At 42.0% G+C, this 27,802-nt stretch overlaps 1 protein-coding gene across 3 annotated transcripts in view; it reads right to left on the minus strand.

Annotated features, from left to right (window-relative positions):
* Positions 1–27,802, minus strand: part of fbxl4 (F-box and leucine-rich repeat protein 4) — a 157,331-nt gene that overhangs the window by 23,071 nt on the left and 106,458 nt on the right. For all 3 annotated transcript variants that reach the window (XM_070885407.1, XM_070885410.1, XM_070885406.1), the window contains exons 5-7: positions 26,037–26,250; positions 15,246–15,317; positions 6,628–6,940 (exon numbers count right to left, since the gene is read on the minus strand). In XM_070885407.1, coding sequence (XP_070741508.1) covers positions 6,628–6,940; positions 15,246–15,317; positions 26,037–26,250 — 599 coding nt within the window. The remainder of the gene's footprint in view (positions 1–6,627; positions 6,941–15,245; positions 15,318–26,036; positions 26,251–27,802) is intronic.

A 27,802-nucleotide genomic window follows, 5' to 3' on the forward strand; every position in this document is an offset into this window, starting at 1 on the left:
TAGAGGGGCAAGATCCAGCGATGAGGGATTACAGTTGCGTGGATAGACTGGAGAAGCTGGGGTTGTTCTCCTTAGAGCAGAGAAGGCTAAGAGGATGTTTGATAGAGGTGGTTAAAATCATTAAGGATTTAGATAGAGTAAATAAAGAGAACTGTTTCTAATGGGCTAAAGGGTCAATAACTCTGTGCCCTCTGGTTAAGGTAATTGGTAAAAGAACCAGAGGCAACATGAGGAATATCTTTTTTACCCAACGAGTGGTTAGGATTTAAAATGCACTACCCGACAGGGTGGTGGATACAGATTCAATAGTAACCTTCAAAAGAGAATTGGATGTATACTTGATGGGGAACAAATTGCAGGGAGTATGGGAAAGAGTGGGACTAACTGGATTGCTCTTCGCAAGATCCGGTGCAGACTTGATGGGCCGAATGGCTTTCTTCTGTGCTGTACTATTTTATAATTCTATGATTAATTTGGGTACTGTGGTGCACTTTCCTGCAGCCAGCTGAAGAGTGGGATTTTCAAAGGCCTGGAAGGAAAATAACTACTCACTGTCTTATTTGGTAAACGGCCCAGGGATGGATTACAGCAAGGATGAGGTAAAAAACAGATTAATGTATAAAGTCACATAACTGATAAAAGGCTAATGATATTTATAAACCAAAGTTGATATCCTGACTAAACTCAACTATGACACAGAACTATCATACAGTCAAACTATTCATTAGTTCATTAGCTTCTTTGCTAAATATAACTTTCTAGTGTCTGGCTGGAAGGGATTTCGGCTGCATAAATATTAGAACTGGCAGGATAGTTCAAGAAATTTAAAGTTAAGTTTGTGCTGTCTGAAAGGAAGATAGAAGGCTCAGGGATGATTTGATCAAAGTTTTCAAGATATTAAGGGGAACTGATAGGGTAGATAGAGAAAAACTATTTCCATTTGTCGGGGAGTCTAGGATTAGGGGACATAGCCTAAAAGTGACAGCCAGGCCTTTCAGGAGTGAAGTTAGGAAACACGTCTACACGCAACGGGAATTCTCTTCAGCAAAGAGCAGTTGATGCAAGTTCAATTGTTAATTCTGAGATTGGTTAACAAAAATCTATCAAAGGTATTAAAAGATATGGGGAAAAGGCAGGTATATGGAGTTAGGTCAGAGATCAGCCATGATCTCATTGAATGGTAGAACAAGCACGAGGGGCTAAAGGACCTACTCCTGTTCCTGTGTTTCTATGTACATTCAGCCCAACTGGTTTATGCCAGGGTTTATGCTCCACACAAGCCTCCTCCCACCTCTCTTCATCTTACCCTATCAGCATATCCTTCTATTCCTTTCTCCTTCATGTGCTTATATCATCATCATCATCATCATCATCATCATCACCTTTGGATAAAGAAGTATCTGCTGAATTCCCTATTGGAAGATTTTTCACAGTGAATTTGGCTGGAGGTGCGGGAGATCGGCGGTGCGCGTTTTGATTATGCACTTAAGATGGGTCGACAGCAGCGTGACGGAAGTGGGACTGCTGGAAAACTTCACCCCGCCGCGCCCCCCCCAAGGTGAATTTCACTGGCGACGGTCATTTGACCCGTAATCGGCGACCATTCAACTCCGCCGCGTGGCTGCTGCTTTCTGACAGTAAGAGGTCTTTTCAGCAGGCTGAATTTCAGCCCCAGTATTAAGCTACAAGAAAAGATTTACACAAATGCAAGTAAAAATGGAAATCCAGCCGATTGGGAGAGCTATAAAAAGCAACAAAAGGATACAAAGAAAGTATAAGAGGTTCAAAAAAAATGAAAAGGCTTTCAAGGGAAATCAAAGCTAACAGCAAAAGTTTTTTTATAAATATATTAAGAGAAGCAGAATGGTAAAGGGAGAATGTAGAAAAAAAGACAGAGGCAGGAAAAACTATAATAAATAATAAGGAAATGGTAGAGTTGTTAAATGAGTATTAGAATCTGTGAAGCAGCAAAGGGATTCAGGTGTCCATGTATACAAATCACAAAGCTAGGGCACAGGTACAGAAAATAATCACAAACACCAATGGAATGTTGGCCTTTATCCCAACACTTTGTTTCAGCTTCGAGGTTTTAGTCCAGCAGCTGCGAGTGGGACTTTGACGTAATCAGAGTGATTGCTGAGAATGATGACTTGCACAATGCCTGCCAGACCCACCCCTGCAGAGCTCAGGTGGATATTGCTTGCCCTTTGCCACGACTTGCCCTATTGGAGCTGCTCGTTATTGGCTGGGCTTGCTTTCTTTGGCTGGCCTGGAGTGGTTATTCCGATTGGCCGAGTTGACCATGATGTCATCTTCCCTCTCCCTATAAAGTTGCTGGTGCTGCCATGGTGCTGAAGTCTGGCATTTTTAACCATGTTACACACCATTTTAGCAGATAACCAATAAGCAGTAACCAAGGAAGTAAAGCAGATATTTAAAAAAAACACTTGTCCCACTCTGCTTTTCACCCTACCATTTAACCAACAAATGAACAAAAACATTAAAGTACACATGCATACACAGTGCGAATACGAGTCTTGAGATTGCATGCTCAACCATGATGTCTATTACTCTTTATTTTAGTTACTAGTCAGGAATGCAATTAGCGGTATCTGGATTCCCAATTAGCTGCATGTGGCTAGTGGCTAATGTATTGGACAACCCTGGCCTAAATTATGTGCTCACATTCACTGCTACACACGTCTAAATTGTCCTGGCTCTGGATTTTGTTGATCTAGAGGCAATTAATTATTTGTTAATGTGAACTGCTTATACTGTAGTACCAAACCGCTGTCCATTTTTTTGGCAGGTTTGATTTTTTATTTGGTTTCTTATATAGAGTATTAAACTAAAATAAAATCATCCTTGAGGGGAATAAAGTACAGTTTGTTAAATTGCTGCTTTAAGTGACTAAAATAGAGTCAACAAATAACATGCCTTGCTAGAGGATTGACTTCAATGAAGTTCAATAAAGCCTTGTACTATAGACTGACAAAACTCAAGAAGTTTGCAGACAAAGCAGCTTGATATTTATCATGTTTGCTTTGTGAGTTTTTTTGGCAGAGGCAGCTTTCTCGAACACAGCATAAGTGAACATGGCTTGTTTCATTGGCGGAAGTTGTTGAATTTTGCTGTGTACACGTCATATAGCACTAAGTTAACAAAAAAAAGAGGCTGGTAAGACTACCATTAGTATCTAGCCAGTCCTACTGGCACACAGCTGCTGCTTAGGGTGCTTTGAGGCAGGAGATTATCAGTTTTACTGATAATATTCATTTAATTAATAAGAGTATTTCCCTCAGTCTATTAGGGATGGAGGAGGGGAGGATTTTAACCAAGCACTGCAATGCTTTAAAATAACACTGTAGTCTCTAAGCACTATTCAAAATGTCACAAACTGCAAAGAATACAAACCGGCTTAATTTTATTGTACAGAGATTAGGTTAAGATCAGAGATAATGAATTCCTGGTTTTCCAATGCAGAATATATAAAAATAAGCTGGCAGTTGAATTAAGAACAAACTTTAAAAAACTTCTCTTTTAAAAGTGGACCCCTTAGCTTTTTCTGGAAACTATACCACAGCATAAATGTTTACAATGTACCATGGTGGAGTACACCTGGTTGGTTCTGAGCTTAGTAAATTTTTTTTTAAATTCTGAAAAACTCAATGGAGGAGGGGCGGGGCTAAATTCATCAAGGCCTGAAAACGGGCGCAGGGATCGTGATAGGCGATTTTCCTGCGCCTGTTGAAAGTGATGCAGGCAGCACACGACATTTGTGCTACCTGCTCATTACCATGATTGAAGCATCGAGCCCAGTGCTGAGAGCACTGCTGGTTGAATGAGCGCTTAGCAAGGGGGCCAATTTCACAGGAAGTGATCTCTATTTAAAGCTAGCCTGCAATGTGAAACACAGTCTGCACTTCTTAAAGGGGAGGTGTTTTATGAAATAAGCACCTCATTGTAATTGTTACAAAGGAAAGTGGAAGGTAGCTATGGCTTAACAGGGCATCAGTCACCTACCAACAATCTCTAGCAATCACGACTCATACCTCACAATCAAAGCTTCACTTCACCCTCACACTTTCCACTGCTGCAAGACTCACACCCATATCTTACACTTTGCACACACTGCCAGCTATTCAACCATGGCAGACATATCACCCAAACGCATTGCACCACATTCACTGACCCACTTCCCCCTCATTCCACATACACTTCTCACTTATAAGCTACAGATAATGTAAGCATGAATATCTTGCTTCTCCCCTTGTCCCCCTCACCACAACCTGACCCTTGTGCCTTTCTCCTTTCAGATACCCAAGAACTCCAACCAGCCCAGCCAGTGCAGGAAGAACAAGAGGAGAGTGATGGAGCACCAGCTCACAAAAAGGCACTGCATGTATTTTAGAAGGTAGTATAGAAGCAGGATCTGCTTGTGGTGAGTCACTGGGCACGAGTGGCCTGCAGCCGACAGGAGAAAGGGTAGCGTAGGTGCCAGCTCACTGGGGGGGGGGGGGGAACGGGGCGAATTCTCACGCTTCCTCTGCAGAGGAGTCAGATGAGGACTTCCCGATGGGGCGGCCTTCAGAAGAAGGGTAATGGTCAAGCACACAGAAACGCTTGGTGCATTGGCAGGCTTGTCAGAGAGCCTGTTGTCACTGTCAAGGAGCATGAAGGAGACCAGCTCCAACCTTGCACAGAGTTTTGCATAGAGCTTGGAACCCACGATTTCCAGGATGGAAGTGATTAACAATTCCATTAGAGCACTTGTGGACACAACCATGATGCAGCGTCTGATGGGCAATATCTCTACTTAAATTGCTGCATTGGCAAGAGTGACCCAACGTCGGAGTGTTGTAGTGGAAGCTCAGACTGCTGCCTTTGTGGCTTTGTTTACCAGTATGAAAAGGGATTTGCAGGGTCTCACAGCAGTCCAGCAATCTGTCCTCCAACAGATTACTAGGTTTGCTGAGGTTGGGAAGTGTTGAGCAATGGGGATCTGGAGTTTCATTCAGGGGAAGCGGAGTCTGATGATGCACTCATAGACAATCCGTTCGGAACGTGAGTTTGCAGGCTCCCTCCTCCCTTCCTCCTCCTTCTCCGCCTACTGAGATTGTCGATGAATCCATGGTGGCAAGGGCTGTGCCCTCATGATGGCCAAGTTGTGGAGGATGCAGCAGACCACCACAAAATGGAACACCTGCTCCGGTGAGTACTGGAGGGCTCTACCTGAGCGGTCAAGGCAGCGGAACTGTTGCTTTAACCTCGATGGTCTTCTCAATGATGTTCCTCATGCAGCATGGCTGTCATTGTATGATTGCTGGCCACAAGTGTAGAGAGGATAGCCCTTGTCGCCTAGCAGCCACCCTCGGGTTTGATTCCTGGCACAGTGGACTGGCACAAGTTAAAGGCATCATGACTGCTGCCAGGATAGCAGGCATTCACCATCATGATGTTCTGGACATGCTCGCACACCAACTGTACGTTAAGACAGTGGTACCCTTTGCGGTTATAGAACATCTCAACATTGATATGCGAAGCCCGCAAAGCCACATGCATGCAGTCGATGGCGCCCTGGGGGACCCCTCGTGCAGTTGAACACACGTTGAGAGAGAAGACAATGAAGTCTCCTTTCCTAGAGCACAGAGCCTCTCTGACCTCCCGGATGCAGCAATGGATGGTGAACTGCAAGATGTTTGCGTGTCACCTGTTCCAGCCTGGAAGGATCGCTGGCCAAAACATTCATAGCCACGGTCATCTTGAGGGCCACTGGCAGAGCTGTCATCACCCTGCTCTGAGGCTGCACGTCTGGTTCCAAGAAGCAGGAGAATTCTGTGACCAAGTCCTTAGTGAAGCTATGTGACGAACGTAGTGGTCCTGACTTAGGTGCAGGTAGGAGAAGTGCTCCCTGAAGACCCTAGTTGGGTAAGGCCTCCTGCAGAGAACCATCCTCCCTCTTCTCCACCCTCTGCAAACAGCTTGTTTTCTTTGCTGCCTTTGCTCTACCTCCCTGTCATGCTGCAGCACGAGAAGGACTGCAACTAAAGCCCCCATGACAGGGAGCAAGTGATGTAGTCAGAGGCCTTCCAGCCAACACCTTCCCAACGTCCACCAGCACTCCTTGCAACAACTTTTAAAATGTCTTCCAGCAACCCAGTATTCATACAACCTCTGCAAGAGCCAGTACAAGAGAAATAACTTAACTGCAAGTTGGATGTTTTCCTTTAAATAGCACTGGTGGGGGACCCCTCGTGCAGTTGAACACACGTTCAGCTATACATATTTAGGAGAGGGCATTGAATTGAGCGCGACGTCAAAAATGGAACACCGTGCGCCAAATCAGTGTTACACGCTGACTGATGTCATGATCTGCATACCGCCGGCGTCAGCGTTGGAAGCGGGCAGAAGCAAGGCAGACGGCAATTTTTTAAAAACCCATGGTTTTAACTACTGGTGCTAAGGTGGTGAATTTTGCGGCCAACAGATGTGACCAGGAATCTGGAATATATGAATTTTTAGGGAAAATATATCTCGAACACTTTTGAAATCAAAATTTTTCTTTACAAAAGGCTGCAAATTCTAAAGCACATTCACAAGTCTCAGTCTGCTAACCTATTTTCTTACCTAATATATCCACATGGAATAGATGAGGGCAATTTGTAGCCAGCTCCTCGATATCTGTGTCACAAACCGATCTATTGGCTGTCAGGAAGATCTTGCGCAAGTTGGGAAGTTTGCGAGCAAGCCTCATGAAGCATCCTGTACTGCTCTGTAATGTCGGGCACCATCCAAGGTCCAGTTCTTCCAGCAGCCGACAGCCTGCTACTATATTAGCGATGCCATTTTCTGTGATGTTTTTACATCTCCAGAGATCGAGGGATCGCAGGTTTTTACACTTGGCACCAATTACGCTAGCCACAAGGTCATAATCATCAACCTAGAAAGTAGAAAGTAAACAATAGTGATCTAAATCTCATGCGAGTAACTGTTGGTCATGCTCTTCAGAAATGGTGCTGAAAAATAAATGCATTTTCATTCAAAACAAGTCTGGGAATTTATGCAAAGGGTACATTGGACAAATAGTACAATACACTCCATTCTTTCCAAGTAAAAACCTGTCTAATCAAATGAGTTTTTAAACTTACTGAGCATATTCCCTCTAAGTAAGAATTTATTTATACGAGCAAGATTTGTACTATAGGCTCCCAGCTTATTCTACCAATCTGTTGTTCAGATGACAATAACAGACGCAATAGTCTGGAAGGTAAAGAAAAGGTCAGCTGGACATTTAAAAGACCAGTCTTTCCAGGGAAGATGACATGTACTATCAAGCAGACTTTCAAATGGAAACAAGCAAATCTTAAACAAATCAAGGATAGGGGGTAGGCCATTTAGGACTGAGATGAGGAGAAACTTCTTCACTCAGAGAGTTGTTAACCTGTGAAATTCCCTACCGCAGAGAGTTATTGATGCCAGTTCATTGGATATATTCAAGAGGGAGTTAGATATGGCCCTTACGGCTAAAGGGATCAAGGGGTATGGAGAGAAAGCAGGAAAGGGGTACTGAGGTGAATGATCAGCCATGATCTTATTGAATGGTGGTACAGGCTCGAAGGGCCGAATGGCCTACTCCTGCACCTATTTTCTATGTTTCTACATTTCTATGTTTAACTCTCAAGGAAAGATATCAAGTCACTTCATTTATATAACATTCCACACAAGGTGTACGCACGGTACACAAAAGCCAACTTTCAGATAGTGATAAAGAAGCAACCAGAGTGACTCCAACAGCGGATTATGCCTTCAAGTGTTGAAGCGAAAGTTTTTGAAAATGACTGACAATTCTCAACTTCTGTCACAGCACGCTTCGGAAAAAATACAAGAACAAATACTTCTTTATTTACAATTATTAAAATACTTTCATTTAGCTACGCTTAGTGAGACCCACTATTTCAGGTCTGCTGCATACAAAGCCAGTGGAGTGTTTTTTTGGGGTTGGGCAGCTCTGCATCAGTTCCCAGACAGATCCAACGTTGCCGCACCCATTATACCGAATGGCACTGTTCCAGGCACAAATGCCAGTTACATGAACTGAGCAGTTCTGCAGGGTAGGAGTCCCGAAATGTCAGCACACATCAAGAAACACAGCAGTATTTTAACAGCAGTAATAGACATTTTTCTTCTATTTTTCTTTTCCTAAACGAGAAACACATGGAGCATTTGAAGTAGAAAATACTCCCCCTCTACTTCCCTTCCCCTTTAAAAAGACTGAATTTTCCGTCATGCTCTTTGTCACTATGGTACGAAAGGATACCATTTTAGTAAATGTGTTGCTGGATATTTTAGCTATAATCCAAATAACAGGTCTATGAAATACAGACTAATGCAGTTATTAAAAAAAAAACTGCAGTGCTACACAAATTAAGTGCAAATGCTTTTCTTATACCCAAGCTTTTCTTCCCACAACCAAATTAAATGCATAATTGAAAAGCTTTGTTGTATTATACTGTTCAAAAGGATCCTGTACTCTTCTCAAATAATTGTACATAACTTGACATCCTAGTCACATCACAAAGGCTTCAGAATGTTTGAATATTCTTAAAAAGAGGATATCTATATTAGTTTCATATATCGCTACGGTTTTCACAATTATGGGGCTAATAGCTTACTACTCAATAGACTTGAAATCATGCTGTGGAATACTAACGTAAAAATATTTGATGCACTTGTCTGAAATTTTTCTCTATCTGCTATTTAACAGATACATTAACCCATTTATTTTAAACAGGTTAACATCTCTACTGAATAGCAGAAAGAAAAACTTCAGTCAAATGAAGTTCTCCCTATAGAACAATCTCAAGGTCATTGTCCTTTATTTTTATTAAAGGTGATTCAATGGATTTATTCATTGGTGGTAGAGGATAGTTCAATTCGTGTTTATAGGGCTGTTGTAAAAAGCATCTTTTGTAACTAAAAAACCTCTTCAGATTAAAGTTCAAAATCTAATAAATTTTAGTGAAGTTAAGAGTATTTTGTTGAAAATTCTATTAAGATGAATTGATGGTAAAATGCAAATCAGATATTTTAGCCCAGGGAATTGCTGCTATTTTCAAAATCCCTGAAAATAATATTTTACCCTAGTGAAAAGTAAAATAATTAAGTGTGAACTCATAAACCAAATAGTGTACACTTCTGACTTCATCCTGAGAGGATTTTAATCTCAAGGTCAACAATATTCACAGAATACTGCTGCAAGTACAAAATGTTTTGTGTTATTTTCTCCTCATGAGAAAAACCATGATAGTTCACCCACACCCATGTTTGCCTGAGTTATGAGTCTTGCATATTTCTAAAAGATCAGCAGGGATATACCAATGGTAAATTTAAATGTAAATTGGTTCACGATACAAATTCTGTTCCCTTGCCACGGATTCCATCCAACTTTCATAAACTTGACTGGACCAGCCACATAAATACTGTGGCTACAAGAGCAGGTCAGAGGTTTGGTATTCTGTGGTGAGCATTTCACCTCCTGACTCCCCAAAGCCTTTCCATCATCTACAACGCACAAGTCAGAGGTACAATGGAATACTCTCCACTTGCCTGGCTAAGTGGACCTTCAACAACACTCAAGAAGCTCGACACTATCCAGTTCAAAGCAGCCCGCTTGATTGGCACCCCATCTACCACCGTCAACATTCACTCCCTCTACCACTGGCACACCGTCTACAAGATGCACTGCAGCAACTTGCCAAGGCTTCTTCAACAGCACCTCCCAAACCCATGACTTCTACCACCTAACAGGACAAAGACAGCAGGCGCATGGGAACGCCATCACTTCCAAGTTCCCCTCCAGGTCACACATCATCCTGATTTGGAAATATATCGCCATTCCTTCATTGTCGTTGGGTCAAAATCCTGGCACTCCCTCCCTATCAGCACTGTGGAAGTACCTTCACCACACAGATCAGCAGTTCAAGAAGGCAGCTCACCACCACCTTCTCAAGGGCAATTATTGATGGCCAATAAATGCTGGACTTGCCAGCGATTCCCACATTTCCATGAACGAATTTTAAAAAAACTGTCTGACCCAGTCTGTTCGCAACATTGTTGTTATATTTGATCACGAGGTGAGCCTCCTACTTCATATCCACGTCATCACAAAGACTGCCCATTTCCACCTCCGTACATCGCCCATCTCCACCCTTGCCTCAGCTTATCTACTGAAACCTTCATAAGAACTTAAGAAAAAGGAACAGGAGGAGGCCATACAGCCCCTCGAGCCTGCTCCGCCATTCAATAAGATCATGGCTGATTTAATCATGGACTCAGCTCCACTTCCCCCGCCTGCTCCCCATAATCCCTTATCGTTTAAGAAACTGTCTATTTCTTCTTAAATTTATTCAATGTCCCAGCTTCCATAGCTCTCTGAGGCAGCGAATTCCACAGATTTACAACCCTCTGAGAGAAGAAATTTCTCCTCATCTCAGTTTTAAATGGGCGGCCCCTTATTCTAAGATCATGCCCTCTAGTTCTAGTCTCCCCCATCAGTGGAAACATCCTCTCTGCATCCACCTGGTCAAGCCCCCTCATAATCTTATATGTTTCGATAAGATCACCTCCCATTCCTCTGAATTCCAATGAGTAGAGGCCCAACCTACTCAATCTTTTCTCATAAGTCAACCCCTCATCCTGGAATCAACCTAGTGAACCTCCTGAAATCCTGCTTGACAAATCTTCGAGAATTTTTTGAGGATGTAACTGGTAGAGTGGACAAGGGAGAACCAGTGAATGTGGTGTATTTGGACATTCAAAAAGCTTTTGACAAGGTCCCACACAAGAGATTGGTGTGCAAAATTAAAGCACATGGTATTGGGGGTAATGTACTGACGTGGATAGAGAACTGGTTGGCAGACAGGAAGCAGAGAGTCGGGATAAATGGGTCCTTTTCAGAATGGCAGGCAGTGACTAGTGGGGTACCGCAGGGCTCAGTGCTGGGACCCCAGCTATTTACAATATACATTAATGATTTGGATGAGGGAATTGAGTGTAATATCTCCAAGTTTGCAGATGACATTAAGCTGGGTGGCAGTATGAGCTGTGAGGAGGACCTAAAAGGCTGCAGGGTGACTTGGACAGGTTAGGTGAGTGGGCAAATGCGTGGCAGATGCAGTATAATGTGTTTAAATGTGAGGTTATCCACTTTGGTGGCAAAAACACGAAGGCAGAATATTATCTAAATGGCGGCAGATTAGGAAAAGGGGCGATGCAGCGAGACCTGGGTGTCATGGTACATCAGTCATTGAAAGTTGGCATGCAGGTTCAGCAGGTGGTGAAGAAGGCAAATGGTATGTTGGCCTTCATAGCTAGGGGATTTGAGTATAGGAGCAGGGAAATCTTACTGCAGTTGTACAGGGCCTTAATGAGGCCTCACCTGGAATAGTGTGTTCAGTTTTGGTCTCCTAATCTGAGGAAGGACGTTCTTGCTTTTGAGGGAGGGCAGCGAAAGTTCACCAGACTGATTCCCGGGATGGCAGGACTGACATATGAGGAGAGACTGGATCGACTGGGCCTGTATTCACTGGAGTTTAGAAGGATGAGAGGGGATCTCATAGAAACATAACATTCTGACGGGACTGGATAGGTTCGATGCAGGAAGAATGTTCCCGATGTTGGGGAAGTCCAGAACCAGGGGACATAGTCAAAGGATAAAGGGTAAGACATTTAGGACTGAGATGAGGAGAAACTTCTTCACTCAGAGAGTTGTTAACCTGTGGAATTCCCTACCGCAGAGAGTTGTTGATGCCAGTTCATTGGATATATTCAAGAGGGAGTTAGATATGGCTCTTATGGCTAAAGGGATCAAGGGGTATGGAGAGAAAGCAGGAAAGGGGTATTAAGGTGAATGATCAGCAATGATCTTATTGAATGGTGGTGCAGGCTCGAAGGGCCGAATGGCCTACTCCTGCACCTAGTTTCTATGTTTCTATGTTTCTATGTTTCTGTGAACTGCCTCTAAAGTAAATATGGAAACCAAAACTGCACGCAGTATTCTAGGTGTGGCCTCACCAATACCTTATATAGCTGTAGCAAGACTTCCATGCTTTTATACTCCATCCCCTTTGCAATAAAGGCCAAGATACCATTGGCTTTCATCTATGCCTTTTTTATGCCTAGACTTGACTATTCCAATGCACCCCTGGCCGGCCTCCCACGTTCTACCCTACATAAACTTGAGGTCATCCAAAACTCTGCTGTCCGTGTCCTAACTCGTATCAAGTCCCGCTTACCCATTTCTCCTGTGCTCGCTGACCTACATTGGCTCCCAGTTAAACAATGCCTCGATTTAAAAATTCTCATTCTATTTAAAAAAGGAGGCAGACAAAAAGCAGGAAACTATAGACCAGTTAGCCTAACATCTGTCGTCGGAAAAATGCTGGAGTCCATGATTAAGAAAGTAGTAGCGGGACATTTAGAAAATCATGATTCAATCTAGCAGAGTCAGCATGGTTTTATGAAAGAGAAATCACGTTTGACAAATTTGGTGCAGTTCTTTGAGGATTTAACGAGCAGGGTGGATAAGAGGGAACGAATGGATGTGGTGTATTTGGATTTCCAGAAGGCATTCGATTAGGTGCTACATAAGAGGTTACTGCACAAGATAAAAGCTCACAGGATTGAGGTAATATATTAGCATTGATAGAGGATTGGCTAACTAGCAGAAAACAGAGAGTCGGGATAAATGGGTCATTTTCCAGTTGGCAAACAGTGACTAGTCGGGTGCCGCAGGGATCGGTGCTGGGTCCTCAACTATTTACAATCTATGTTACTTACTTGGATGAAGGGACCGAGTGTAATGTAGCCAAGTTTGCTGATGATACAAAGATGGGTGGGAAAGCAAATTGTGAGGAGGACACAAAAAAATCTGCTAAGTGAGTGGGCAAAAATTTGGCAGATGGAGTATAATGTAGGAAAATGTGAGGTTATCTACTTTAGCAGAAATAATAGAAAAGCAGATTATAATTTAAAGGGAGAAAATTATTATTTAAATGGGGAGAGATTACAAAGTGCTGCAGTTGAGAGAGACCTGGGGGTCCTTGTGCATGAAACATAAAAAGTTAGTTTTGCAGGTACATCAAGTAATCAGGAAGGCAAATGGAATGTTGACCTTTATTGCAAGGGGGATAGAGTATAAAAGCAGAGAAGTCCTGCTACAACTGTACAGGGTATTGGTGAGACCACACCTGGAGTATTGCGTACAGTTTTGGTCTCCGTATTTAAGGAAGGATATACTTGCATTGGAGGCTGTTCAGAGAAGGTTCGCTAGGTTGATTCCAGAGATGAGGGGATTGATTTATGAGGATAGGTTAAGTGGGTTGGGCCTATACACATTGGAGTTCAGAAGAATGAGAGGTGATCTTATTGAAACATATAAGATATTGAGGGGACTCGACAAGGTGGATGCAGAGAGGATATTTCCACTCATAGTAGAAACTAAAACTAGTACGTAGTCTTAGAATCAGGGGCTGCCAATTTAAAACTGAGATGAGGAGAAATTTCTTCTCTGAGGGTTGTAAATCTATGGAATTCTCTGCCCCAGAGAGCTGTGGAGGCTGAGTCATCGAATATATTTAAAGGCGGAGATAGACAGATTTTTGAGCGATAAGGGAGTAAAGGGTTATAGGGAGTGAACAGGGAAGTGGAGCTGAGTCCATGATCAGATCAGCCATGATCTTATTGAATGGCGGAGCAGGCTCGAGGAGCCAAATGGCCTACTCCTGCTCCTATTTCTTATGTTGCTTTCAAATCCCTGCATAGCCTCTCCTCTCCCGATCTCTGTAATCTCCTCCAGCTCTATAATCTCTGAGATATCTGCACTCCACCAATTCTGGCCGCTTGAACACCCTCAATTTTAATCGCTCTATCTTTGGCGGCTGTGCCTTCAGCTGCCTAGGTCCCAAGCTCTGGAATTCTCTCACTAAACCCCTCCACCTCTCCATGTCACTTTCCTCCTTCAGGTGCTCCTTAAATCTCTTTGACCAAATATTTGGTCATCTGTCGTAACATCTCCTTATGTGGTTCAGTGTCAAATTTTGTTTTGATAATGATCCTGTGAAGCACCCGGCATGTTTTACTACGTTAAAGGTGCTAGTTGTTGTTGTTGTTGTTGTAATATGTAATATGAACCTTATTATAGCACACCCGTTAAAACAAACTCTTGCTTGTTCCAGCTGGGCTCCTTCATAGTCATTGGAAAAGCATAAACTCTGAAGAAAGGAGCATTTGTTGAAGGAATTGTATTACTGACTAATACCAAGTTTTGACTATAATTGTAAATACACTTGTTCTGACTGTAGGCCATTTTTAACAATCCAGCTACAGCTTGTGAGCCTTGATATTGTGTTTCAAAGCTTACTTTTAAATAATTGTCACTGAATAGCCGATGAGATTCAGCATAATATCTCAAAAAAATCTCAGCAGGATCTCGGATTGAGATAGTAACTTGATTTATTAAGGAATGAATATGTACTTTTTTTTGGATAAGGAGCAAGACTGTACTTGGTAAGAGAATAAAAAGTAAAGATATCTATAATGCTATAATGTTAAATATAAAAAATAAAAACAAACAATTTACGTTCTAGTGATGAAGAATTTCATCTGTATCTTTTACTTGTAGCATTTAAACCCACCTTTTACATTCACATGATCGATAATTCAGAAAGAAATGTATTACCGTCACATCTATTTGTATGCAAATTGTGAAAAATCTAATTCTTAATAGCTATGAATCTTTAGCAAGCTCCTATTTGTTTTTATAGTTACTCCTCTTATATGCAAGTTTATAATCAAAGTGTTAAATTAAAAAAACATCTCCTCCATCTATTGCATATAATAGGATTATTTTGTACCTGGAGGTTTTAGAACTATTTGGTTCTGACAAAATGAGGCAGATAAACTTTTCCCAACACAAATTAGAAACCTAAACATGGGAACAAGTAACTAAAGCCTAAAAGGTTAGTTAACTAACGCTCTGCGCACCCTCTCATTCATAATTGGATACTTTATCTATAAATATATTTCATAATAAGCATTTGCCTGATTATGTATTTTTTATATGCTTTCTTGAAAAAAGGTTAGGAAATGGGATAGGGTTTGAGATATTAAGATGTCAGTACTTTCAAAATAAGACCATGCTTGACCTTAAAGGAAAATTATTAGTTCATGCAACTCCAAGTTCTTACCATGACGCAGCTGCCGAGGCTGAGGTGCCGAAGTTCTAAGCAGAAGTTCAGAATGCTGAGCAGTGCTGTTTGCTGCCGTTATGGGACACATCAGAGGCAACATGGAAAGAGAAACAAAGGGAAAAGAGGTCAATTAGGCATTAAAGCCTGTCACTGCTTTTCCCGAAATACCGCTCTAAACGTAGGTTACATCTACCACAAATTCAGTTTAATGAGTCCCAAGGTATTCAGACCATCGATTAGCTCATGGCCAAACAAATCATTACAGGCTCGAAATGCAGTTCCCTCTAGATGTGAATCTGCACAGACCGCAGTTACCAGGGGCTCTCTGCCTCTGAACACCTCTCCCTAAGGGAGAAATCTTGAAAATGCTGAGACCTTCCAGTAACATGCAAGGCTGCTGTGGCACCAGAATAGATCAGTGGTGTCCCAGAAATAAAGTGGCAACTGTGACATTCACAGATCAGACAACCTAAAGAAACTGTCAATAGCAAACCACATAGAGTGGCAGGATCGAAAAGTACTGACCACTGCCAGCCAAAGGATTCTAGTCACAGTTAACTGAAGTGTCTGCATGCATAACATACAGAATAATGTGTAATGTGGAAGGAATTATAAGGCTACAATTCAATCAACTAGTGCTGATTACAATGACAGAACTCAGAGTTAATCACATCATTTCATCCTCTGCACAGCATTGGATTTATATAAAACACAGTAAAATAAATCACACGAGAATTTAACACCAAAACCTGCTTGTTGTGTAACGAATCTTTGAGTTGGAAATTATGAATTGAGGTTGGTAGCTATCCTCAGCAGCTGTTTAAATAGTTAGGCTTTTAACATTCACGACAATTAAGCACAACATTCACTTGATATTATTAGGTTTACAAAGTATTAACAGCACAGAAACAGGCCATTCGGCCCAATAGATCCATGCTGGTGTTTATGCTCCACACAAGCCTCCTCCCACCCTGCTTCATCTAGCCCCGTCAACATATCCTTCTATTCCTTTCTCCCTCCCTCATGTGCTTTACTAGCTTTCCCTTAAGTGCATCTATGCTATTGACCTCAACCAATCCTGGTTTCTAGAATAATCCCAGACCTACAGGGCAGGGATTCTGAATTGGAGATGGAAACTGAAAACTGCAGAATCCTCGAGACACCAGATCTCATTTATTGCTCCATTCTAAAATGGCTGCCCCGAGTTCCAGAACTTGTGTGTCACTCAAACGAGCCACAGGCTGAAAAAATGTTGGTCTTAAAATTAAACAGATATACTACTTCAGCCTTTAGCAAAATGCCACAGAAATTACCTTATTTCTATGATTTTTTAGTACATTTTCACTTAGTGTGTGCAACTCAGGCAAATATACAGTAAATAAACCCTCCATAATATTCTAGGTAAAGCCAATTATGGTTTGTGAACACTAACTTGGTGCCACAGTTAATTTAAAATACAAGTTTTTTTCTTTTTCTTTCTCTTTAAGTATTCTGGCACATCCTCCAAGTGATCTGCTCCTGCTGCATTACGAGTCACTGGGAGATGTACAAGAGCAGTCCTACTTGGCTCAACTTCAGATTTTGCCTTTATCCCTATAGGGAAGTTCTAATGTTATGCTCACCAATTCTCTCCGTTGGCTTGGTTGAGATAACAAACTGACCAGGGTTGGGAGAACTGCAGGCATGCATCATGCATCCGCACCTCAATGATGCATCATGACCACTATCACTACAAAATGACATTGTCCGATTACTGGCAAAGGGTCATAGTCACCAAGCTACTTTCCACAGCAAGTTACTGGGCAATTAGCTGAACAGAGACATCGATATACAAGCAAGCCAACACAACAATGATTACCAAAGAGCCAGTAAGAGGAGTAATGCTAGAGTTGTACTACACTCATGAGATGGTCTCCACGGTGGGGGTTGGGAGAGGGTTTTCTCCCATCTCATAGTTTCCCCAGTTATACTGCTATTTTTGCATTGTTGTGGATCCAAAGCTGCTTTGCAGTATAAATCCATCCTACATATTCCAGTGTATTCTATTTCCAATGGATGGTATTAAGGTCCAGGCTACATAGTGCGGTGTACTTTTCTGTATTTATTTAAAATTTCATTCACTATTCACACTCTCTTGGGTTAACACTGAACTCATTTATCTTCTTGCATCTATTTAATACTAGGGAGGAGGAAAAAGAGGATCGTTTTGATAATTTTCTTTTTCTGGCAGCAGAATAAACCAAAATCATTAGGATTTAATTTGGTTGTTCATCTCTTTCATTTGGTGTCAAGAGGCTGACTTGGATAAGCACATCACTGACTAGATAAACAACAACACTCCTAATACTGGATACAATTCAGGTTCCTTTTCCTGCTGTATTCAGTTAATCTGATGTAGAAATCCTGCCACTTTATAAGGTATTCTCATATGAAAAATCAAGCTACCAGAATTTGGGAAGATATGCCACAGTGTAAAATTACTGGGCGAAATAAAACAAATGAGTACATAAATCAAACCTAGCCACCAAGGGAAAAAAAGGGACAATGTTTTATTTTGGAGTAAGCAATTCGAAGAGATAATGCAGTATGAGTAGCTGCACTCTCAAGTTTAGCATCTTATCTCGTCAGACTGTTTTTGAAATAATAAAATGTGTACTGTATCACCATGACAAAACTGAAAAAGTAACTGTCTTAATTCCCATATATTGTTACACCATTTCAACATTATGTTTACCTTTCATCTCCCATTACAGCTTTACTCTTCTCCCCCTTTCCCGCAAGAAAAACCTACACATGACATATTACTGGCACTTATCTAACCCACACAGTTTAAAAAAAAATCAACAGCAACAGAATATCACATAGATATTATCACCCACTCAATTGATCTCAAAACTCCAAAATTAAAAACAGTATTACAATGAAAATGCTGATTTTGTCTTCTAAAAAAAATCTAAAAAATATATATTCAATATACTGTCATTTATAAACTTAGTCTGTAACAAAAATACCTATAGTTAAATTTAAACTATTCATCCACTTAAACAACACACAAAGACTAAAGAAATTCTTATTTACCAAGGTTTCCTTTGCAATGTACATTCTTCCTTTAGTTCATGCCTGTGCAATACAACTATATAAGCAGATGACAGAGTCACTTCCAGCCTTTTAATGATAATGGTCATTTCATTAAAATGTAAAAATCTAATGTGCAGCACAACACTCTCAGTTGTAACATTTACATTGTCTATTTCCAACAACCATGTGAGATAATGTAATCTGGGACTTGTACCTTCTCAAACAGCCTCTACCTAACACAGAATGCTTTATGTTAAAATTCAGAATAGGAGTTAAAAAATCTCAGTATTATTTTACATGCTTCATCTTACAGATCAATTGAAAAGGTTTCAAGCTTTAATTAGTTTTATATCAAAAGCATAAACAGTTTTCTTTTCTTTTGTCTTTCGAATTTTATATCATTCTCATTCTTTATTCCATGGCCTTGCTTCTCCCTATTTCTGTAACGCCCTCCAGCCCTATAAAACTCCAAGAACTTTGTGTTTCACCAATTCTGGTCTCTTGTACATCCCAATTTCCTTTGTCACACCACTGGCGGCCGTACCTTCAGCTGACTCGGCCTCAAGCTCTGGAATTCCCTCCCTAAACAACTCCAATTCGCTATCTCTCTCTCTCCTCCTTTAAAACACTCCTTAAATCTTACCTCTTTGACCAAGCTTTTGGTCAACTGTCTTAATATCTTCTTATGTGACTTGGTGTCAAAATGCATTGGATGATACTCCTGTGAAGCGCCTTGGGACGTTTTACGTTAAAGGTGCTATATAAATGCAAGTTGTTGTTCTCTCTTCAAGATGCCAATTCATGCCAAGGTACAGTTCCACAAATGACTACTGTAGTACCACAGCCAAGTGTCAATTTTTCATGTGAAAACATGCTTCGATTGTGGGGGCATCAAAGCTGAACTCTAGCCTGTCTTCATCTGGCCTCTAAATCCACAATTTGCAGCAAAGGGTCATTTGATAACGATCAGGAGTGTGAGCCCTGCGTGATTTTCCTCTCTAGCCCTGGGATATCAAGGCCTACTATAGCACTCATCTGAGATCAGCAAATTTAACACAAGCAAAGAATCAAACCTGGGACCTCCCTAGTTTGTGTAGCTCAATTCCACATTAAGTACAAATGCTCCAGATGAACTCCTCAAACTATTTTCAACGAAAGTTTACAACTGGAAACTAACTCCTGTGGTTTCAGACAATAACATTCAAAATTGTGATTTATTTGGGGATTCCTTATTGACCTTCACCATTCATAAGCTGTGATATATTTCCTGTACAGTAGCCCTGAAATTGTGGCCTCTCCGGGTGCGTATGATGTGCGCACTCACTCAAAGAAGCCTCTCAAGTTCCGGGTTTAGGCATGCAAAGCGCATGCGCCGAAATTCGGCACTTCCGAAAACCAACACATCCCCGGGAGAAGGGTCTTCATGGACGGAGATGTGGGCTATTTGCCCAACTCTTGCCCAGCGAATGTCCTTAAAATTCTAATGCCTGGTAAAAGTAGGTGTTACGCCTGCTTTTAGAATCATAGAAATTTACAGCACGGAAGAAGGCCATTTCAGCCCATCATGTCCATGCCGGCCAACAAGAGGCTATCCAGCCTAATCCCACTTTCCTGCTCTTGGTCTGCATTAAAGTAAGTTTATTTTTAACCCTATTAAAACATTTTTAAACATTTTCAAAAAAAAATAAATGTTTTCCTAAAACATTGAATTTAATTCAATTTCAATTAATTTTAAATATGTGAGGTGTTTTAAAAATTTTTTATTATGTTGTGTTTCTGAGTTTTTGGGGGTATTCTCATTGATAGTAATGGGAGATCGTACAAACGGAGCCCACATGATTCCAGGTTGCGTTTACGTTCCTGGGATGCGTGGGTCTCTGTGCTGGGCTCCGCATCTGGACTGGAAGTGTTCAGTCCTTCAGGACCACAGGTACTTTCGTAAAAAAAATTTTGGCCGGATGCATCCGCCCGCGTGAAGCCCCTGACCGCAATGTTTGGTCCATTATCTTCCATAAAACTGGTAGAAAACTAAAAGACAAGTTTTTGACAGACACATGGCAAATAAAATTTAAGGCAGAGATGTGTGAAGTGATGCGTTTTGGAAGGAAAAATGAGGAGAGACAATATAAATTAAATGGTATTCTTCCCAATATTGTTGGCACTAATATTTTGGTCCTCCACTTTTAGTGAATCCTTGGAAGCAAATTAATCCAATTAGCAAAGCTTCTTTTGAATCAACTGGCTCCTACAAGTGAGCAGTAAATATTTGGAGCTGAAATGCTCACCCCGTTGGCTAAATTTTGTGTCTCACCACACCAAGAAGATTTTTCAAGCAGAGATTCTGAACAGCATTCCCTCCTGTCCCCGCTTTCCAACCCTCTGCTCTTCCATTCCCCTTTCCTTCCCTCTTCCTCCTTCTTTTCCCTCTCCCTTCTCCTCCACCTCTTTCCCTGCTTTGGTCCAATTATCCCCTCAGCCCTCTAAGCTCTCTTACTTGAACACTGCCCTTGGTCTTAACGTCCTTTGTGAAATATCAGGAGAGATCGACTAGTATTGTTAAAAGGTACAAAGTGGGCAGATTGATACTTGCAGTGATATGCCAAGTACAGTCTGCTCCCAATAATTCAAAGTTGTTTTTTGTGCTTAAAACAAATTGAGTAATTAAAATGTGAACAACACAGCAAAGTGGGAATTTAGTGCAAAACATCTGAATTAGATCACTCAAATTAAGTACAGTAACTTTAAATTAAAAGGAGCCAGCAGTGGGCCCATGCTGAAATGGCTCCAAGGTGACCTGGATTTAATTGCAGGCGATTGGCACCTCCCTGCAACAGCACTTAAAAACTTTCTTCAAACTTTCTTCTTTATCTCAAGATTCTCAACACCATTCTGCCTGCTCTGAAAAAATTTCACTTCCAGGTGAGCATCTCCCGTCCCCATCATTGCACTTCAGTAGCAACAAGCCTTATTGTGAGGAGCTTCCAACAGTTGACTCATTATGGGAATAGTCCTGACAGTCGCCACAGTGAACTCCAAATCGGCCGTCCCTCCCTTGAGATGACAGGTTAAAATTCCCATTCAGGCATTAAATCTGTAACCTGTGCCTTGCAACACTTTGGACTTCAGGCCTGAACAAAGCCAGCATCCCCCCCTCCCCCCGAAGCAATGCAGGACTCTCCCAACAACTGAGAAGCACACTGGAAATTCCACATAGCCACTGAGAAGGAACCTTGGAGACCCAAAAAACAAACAGCTTGCTCCTGAGAATGGATAACCCTTTCCCTCCCTTCTCAGAGAAGCAATTCTGCCCCTCCACCTATTGAGAAGCATTTCAAACTCCCACACTTTTTAAAAGCAATTTGTAAATAACCCCTTCCCCCACTAGGAAGCAATTCAGGATCTATCTCCCCACTCCACACGGACAAGCGACTCCCTTCCCATCCCATGAGGCGCCAGTCAGGACTCATCGCCCCACCCCCACTGAGAAGCAATTCAAACCCACCTATTGAAAGGCAGTTAGTACTCACCCCCCAACTGACAAACAATTCCTAACCACTTCCCCTGACAACCAACTTTGTTCGCTCACCTCACTGAAAAACAATTCGGGTCCCGCTCCCCTGCCCTCAGAAATAACACCGCCGCCCTCACTCTCCCCGAGAACTGATTCTGACATTTATTTACTTCTCCCCACATCCCAACAGAGAGGGAAACCGTCCCTGAACCAATGGCTCCATCCTCTCCCCAGACTGAGCCAAAACATACCATCTGCAACCCTTCCTGAAAGGGATGAGAAGAAAACTCACCCAGCCCTCAGAGTACAATATTTGTTTGATGAGGAATGTTTGCAGATTAGAACGTGCTTTAAAAGAAATTTAAAAATGAAATTTCTGGCTCTAAGTCAGGAAAAACAACTTGAAATTGCATCCTTTTTTCACTTTTAAAATATCTTTGACACTTTGAAGTGTGACATCGGAATGAGAGACTCTTACAACTTTATTGCTAAATTGCCTGCGGCGTTGGTCACAATAGGTCAGTTTATAACTGTTTATGTCATCCTCATGCTGCTGTTTCTCTGCCCTTTTCTTCTTCTGTTTCCCCATCTCCCTTTCTTCTGCCTCTGTCTGATTTTATCTTCTTTTCTGCATCTATCTCTGACTCCTTTTCTTTTTTTCTTTCCTTTGGGGTGGAAGTAACAGTGTGGAGTAGGGTGGCAAGGGAGGATAGGGAATATGAAGACCACATTTTCTGGTTGTGGGTGCAGTGCACTGGTCACAAGAGGGGCCAGTCGGAACTACAGGCGTGGGGTCACAGGCGGGGGGAGGGGGGTCCCAGGTTGGCAGTGGGATATAACCACGGCTGTATGCTTGCTTTGGTACAATGGGTCTCGGGGTGACTTTTCGGGCCATCGTTGGGGAGGTGACATCAGTTTGGAATACAGGCCAGATTTCAAACTCTGACCTGATTATAAAACTCCAGAAGAGTTTCTGGGGGTCTGGGTTTGTAACTCTCAACCAGATGAACCGGGATTCATGCGGGTGTTTGATGCCATGCCGGACATCAGTCTAGACGTGCCAAACTCTTACAGGACTCTGAAGGGGTTTGTGGACCATTTTCATCAGCAAGCGGTCATCACCAAAGCCCTCCAAGATCAGTGCCCCAAACGTGAAGCCAGGCCCTCTGTGAGCGAGGACCGGAGTAACTGCGTCGCGCAGGAACCCCAGTAAGCGGATGCGCCTAAGCGGAGGGAGCGTGCACCGTATCTCGGGCGAACAAGATCCTCAGGATACTGAAGTCCAAGGGGCTGGCTCCAGACCTTCCAGAGGATTTGTACCATTTGATCAAGAGGGTACTTCCACCTTCCCTCCCTTCCCCCTCCTCCTCTCTCCCCCCTTTCCTCTTGCTCCGCCATCCCCCCCACCCCCTCCTAGCCCTGGCTGAATGGTCTCCCTCATCGGCGGCCCGCTACCTTCCTGGGCCGTGTTTTGGTAGGACTTCTATTTTTTATTTGTTATTGATTGATTGATTGCTTATTACTTTGGTCTTGGTGCTTTAGGTGCAGGGGTCCTTTGATTTTTTATTTGTTAATTAATTGCTTATTACTTTTTGTGCTTGTTTTGATGCTTGGTGGTGCTTTAAATGTAGTTACTTGCGCCGATTCCTTCACTCCAGGTAAGGTTTTTCTGTGCGGACAGAAGTGGCAACATACGCTGGCCTAAGTTAGTTTGGAGCAACTATTTGCTGGCCAAACGCCTAAAACAGGGGTAAGCGGCTGGGAATGCCCTCTTTTGAAAAAAAAAACTGAACTAAAAGAAAACCTAACTAATTCACTTACACTGGTGCAAATTAAATGGCCAGAATTGCAACTAAAAAGATACTCCAGAAAAATCAAGTCGCTCCAAAAAAAAGGAACAACTCCTGGGGAAACTTCAGCACAATGAACTTGACAAACTTAGTAAAGTTCTTTGATGAGGTGACAGTTACGGTAAATGGAGGAAATGTAGTGAATGTGGTGTACACGGGCTGTCAGAATCCCTCTGAAAAGGTACCACACAGGAGACCACTGAAGAGAATTAAGGGGTGTGGAATTAGGGGACGAGTAGCAAATTGGATTAAAAGCTGGATGCAAGGGGAAAACGGAGAGTGGGAGTGGGAGTGGGAGGTAAGGACTGTTCTCAGAGTGGTTGGAAGTGGGTAGCGGTGTCCCATAGGCTTTTGTCCTGGGAAAGCTTCTGTTCATGAGCACATCAATGATTTATAATCCGAGAGGGAGTGGTTTCCAAATCTACAGATGATACTAAAATAGGAGGCATAGTAAATAATTCTGAGGACAAAAGAAAGCTGCAAGAGGGTATCAATAAGATGGTGGATTGGGCAAAAAAAAGTGTCAGTAAGTATGAGACATTTTGCTAAAAATAAAAATATTAATTATACTTTGAATGGGGGAAGGTTGGGTAATGTGGAAGAACAGATGGATAAAAATATGTATACAGCCTTTATGGTTTTTCCTTTTTATAACAATAGCTTCATTTTTTTTCACAGCTAAAGGTATTTATACACTTATGTGATGCTGCGGAATCAGACTGCGACAGAGGATGTCCTCCATGATTTGGCTTGATACTACCTAGAAGACAACTGTAATGTAATGTCAAGTTAGGTTAAAAAAGTGCTGAGATCTGTTAGAACTTTGGTACACTTTATAAACTATAAGGGGCTGGAATTGCCCTCCTCCTTAAGCTCTGGAGTGGATAGGCCTTACTGACCGGGGGCAAACGGATGGGCTGACCTGTCCTATATTGCCCCCGGGCCAGGAGCAGCGAAAACGGGTTTCCACGCCGCCCGTCGGGCACGCGCCAACCCCCTTCCAACCGGCGGTGACCCCCTTTCCGATCCTCACGGGGGCGGAGTGGCCACCGGTCAGTGTCACTGACAGCTTGCCCCTGCAGGGTTCGGTCAGGCCACCAACAGGCAGCCCGGTACCCCCTCTTGGGTGCCGGGCTGCTGGCCTGGCCGAAATCCTCCCTGGTGGCCTAGTGGACCTAACTAAACCCCATGCAGAGTTCGCAGCGGTCCTCCCCTTTAACTGAAGGGGAGGGACGTTATGATGCGTCAGCACGGCGCTGACAACTCGAATTTATCTGGATGCACTAAGCTCCCTATTTATAGTGAGAGTGCAGATTCACAACCAGGCAGCAATATCACTGCCACACTGCAGACCACTCACTGCAGCTCAGACCCGAAGCAGTGTAAACACCTCAATTACTTTTCTCCACTCTCATGATAAAAATAGAACATATAATGAGCATGTTTGAAGTACTTATTTATATTTGACTATTACCAATGGCACATTTAAATCCCAAGAAGTCAGGTAAAATTGGCAGAATCAGTCTAGATTCCAGAGGAGCTGCAATAGTAGGGGCAAGTCCACAGCGACAGCCTCTCCGATCCAAGGGCACTTCCGCCCCGCAGCCGACAGCAACACCACCCCGAGCAAAAAAAATAAACATACAGCTGAATATTGGCCGAGTGTCCGCCCCATCTATTGGGGCAGAGAAAAAACTACACAACCGGTGAGTGCACCACTTTTTCGTCGGGGGGAGGGGGGGTGAGGGGCAATTTTGGCCCCTAAGAGTTCTTTTGTAAAATGTTTTTAAGCTTGGACTCTACTGCCCATGCTCTTAAAACTTTTAGAATGTATCTGCATGCACAGAGCTCCCTCTTTATAGTGAGAATGCAGATTCACAAGCAGGCAGTAATATCACTGCCACACTGCAGACCACTCACTGCAGCTCAGATCCGAAGCAGTGTAAACACAACCTCAATTACTTTTCTCCACTCTCATGATAAAAATAGAACATGTAATGAGCATGTTTGAAGTACTTATTTATACTTGATTATTACCAATGACACATCTAAATCCCAAGAAGTCAGGTAAAATTGGCAGGATCAGTCCAAATTCCAGAGGAGCTGCAATAGTAGGGGCAAGTCCACAGCTCAAACCAAGTATGACTACTCACAGCCTTAAATCAAACAGAAAATAAAATCAAAAAGCAATGGAACCACTCAAACAAGACTGTTTGTAAAACCTTTTAGAAATAGATTGTGCTGTATTGGGTGTACAATTTCTAAGGCAAGCACTTCTTTTATTTAAAAAAATACACAAGTAGCGTTAAGCAATTCTCTGTCAGTGCCAATCACCACAGGAGTTCCTACCTCGATTTTTGTGCGGTAAACGACCAGACGTCGGAGACCTGAGATCTTAGCAATATGGCAGAAAGCCTGAGCGTTTAGTTTATCACAGGATGAAAGGTTCAGCTCCTGGAGGTTTGGGCACATCTGAGCAATAACCTCGAGGCAAGTTTCATTCAGGAAGTGGCAGCAGGCCAACTCCAGACGCACCAGCTCAAATCCACACACTTGCATGAATCTGCACAGGAAGCACAGCAATCATAGGGTTAAATCCTGTCAAAGTAGTAGGCGTCAAGCTGTGAGCGTATGCGCTATGCATCACATAAAGAGGCAACGTCAGGACTAAGCTATAGAAAAACAGCAGATGTTACACTGGAAATGAAAAGGTGCAAAGTTCTGAATTAATATATGGAACAGATCTGAAAATGGGTTACTGCTTGCAGAATTATTTATCCAGTAGGTAAACTGGTACCTTATCATTTTTAAAAATGATCTAACCTGTCAATTAGAAAATTCAGTTCATATATGAAATAAAACAATTGTGCATAAGCAAATACCATGTTGGTGACGAATGGTCCTACCAGCAATGTTATCCAATCTTTTACTTTCATATGCTGACTGACCTATTGTGCATTTTTGGCATTACCTGTTTTTATTTCAAGATAACATGGAAGGCAAAATGCACAACGCCACTTTATTTAAAAGAAAAATAAACAAATGACTATGAAGAAACATTGGCTCCGACTTATTTCACCGTCATTCAGTAAAAGTTAACAGCACAAACAAGAACAGTTAAAATGATCTGCAAAATATAACGTAAGATAATAAAAAAGTATTAAAAAATTGGTTTATATTTTGGCAAGACTTCTAAAATAACATTCAAGGCAAACATTCGAATACCAGCAAAATGGTGAGAAAAGACACACTACTTGACGGGTTTAGTTACATTTGAAAGAAGGGAAAGAAAGCCACTATTGAAAATTTTGAAAAGCAACACATTACAACGATATTACTAAATGTTTGTTGCAGGAAATTAGAAGCTGATATTTGGTCAAACATTTGTTCCCCAATTCCCCTTAAATTGCAATTTGTTAATCCTTGTTTGAATAATTCCTGTTTTTATGCTATGTTAGAGAATGGCTTACTTCCACGCTCTGTAATCATGGTTTGTGCACTTTGAAATAAGGAGGAAGCGAAGAGCTGTTAATTAAAAATATTTAGAAACAATCAGAGTTAGCCTGGTAACACAACATATTCCAACATAGTGCACTATAGAATGGAGTTACTAGGGATTGTGCTGGTGATTCCCTTTACAGTAGCACATTAGAAAAGTACAAAACTGGCTGAGTTCTAACAGCCAGCATGGCCGCGACTTTGGTGGACATCTCGGGGCAGGTCTTCCCATCGACCCCATCATCACAAGGAGTATGTGGCCTGGTAAGGCCTATTTATAGGAATCAAAAGGGATTTCATATCCTAAGTTAAAAATAAAGGGAAAATGAATTTAAAAAAGGGAGATGCCAAACAAAATTCTACAATTTCAAATATATTTAGTACTCAAATAGACACAATATTCATCACCCCTTTCAAAAAGTAAGTAAAGCAGCGTCAGTGTCCGAGGCACTGCAAAAGAAAAATAATTGTTTTACTGAGAAAGAGTTCCTAAAATAAGAACCACATACAATCAGGCTTTTAAATAAAGGGTTCACTTTATATACTTAACGAAAGGCAACTCGTGAAGGCTGATGACCTGACAAGAAATGTCTCATCTCTTGAGGCACCTGAACCTT

Source organism: Pristiophorus japonicus, chromosome 7, assembly GCF_044704955.1.
Source record: "Pristiophorus japonicus isolate sPriJap1 chromosome 7, sPriJap1.hap1, whole genome shotgun sequence".
Lineage (NCBI taxonomy): Eukaryota > Metazoa > Chordata > Chondrichthyes > Pristiophoridae > Pristiophorus > Pristiophorus japonicus.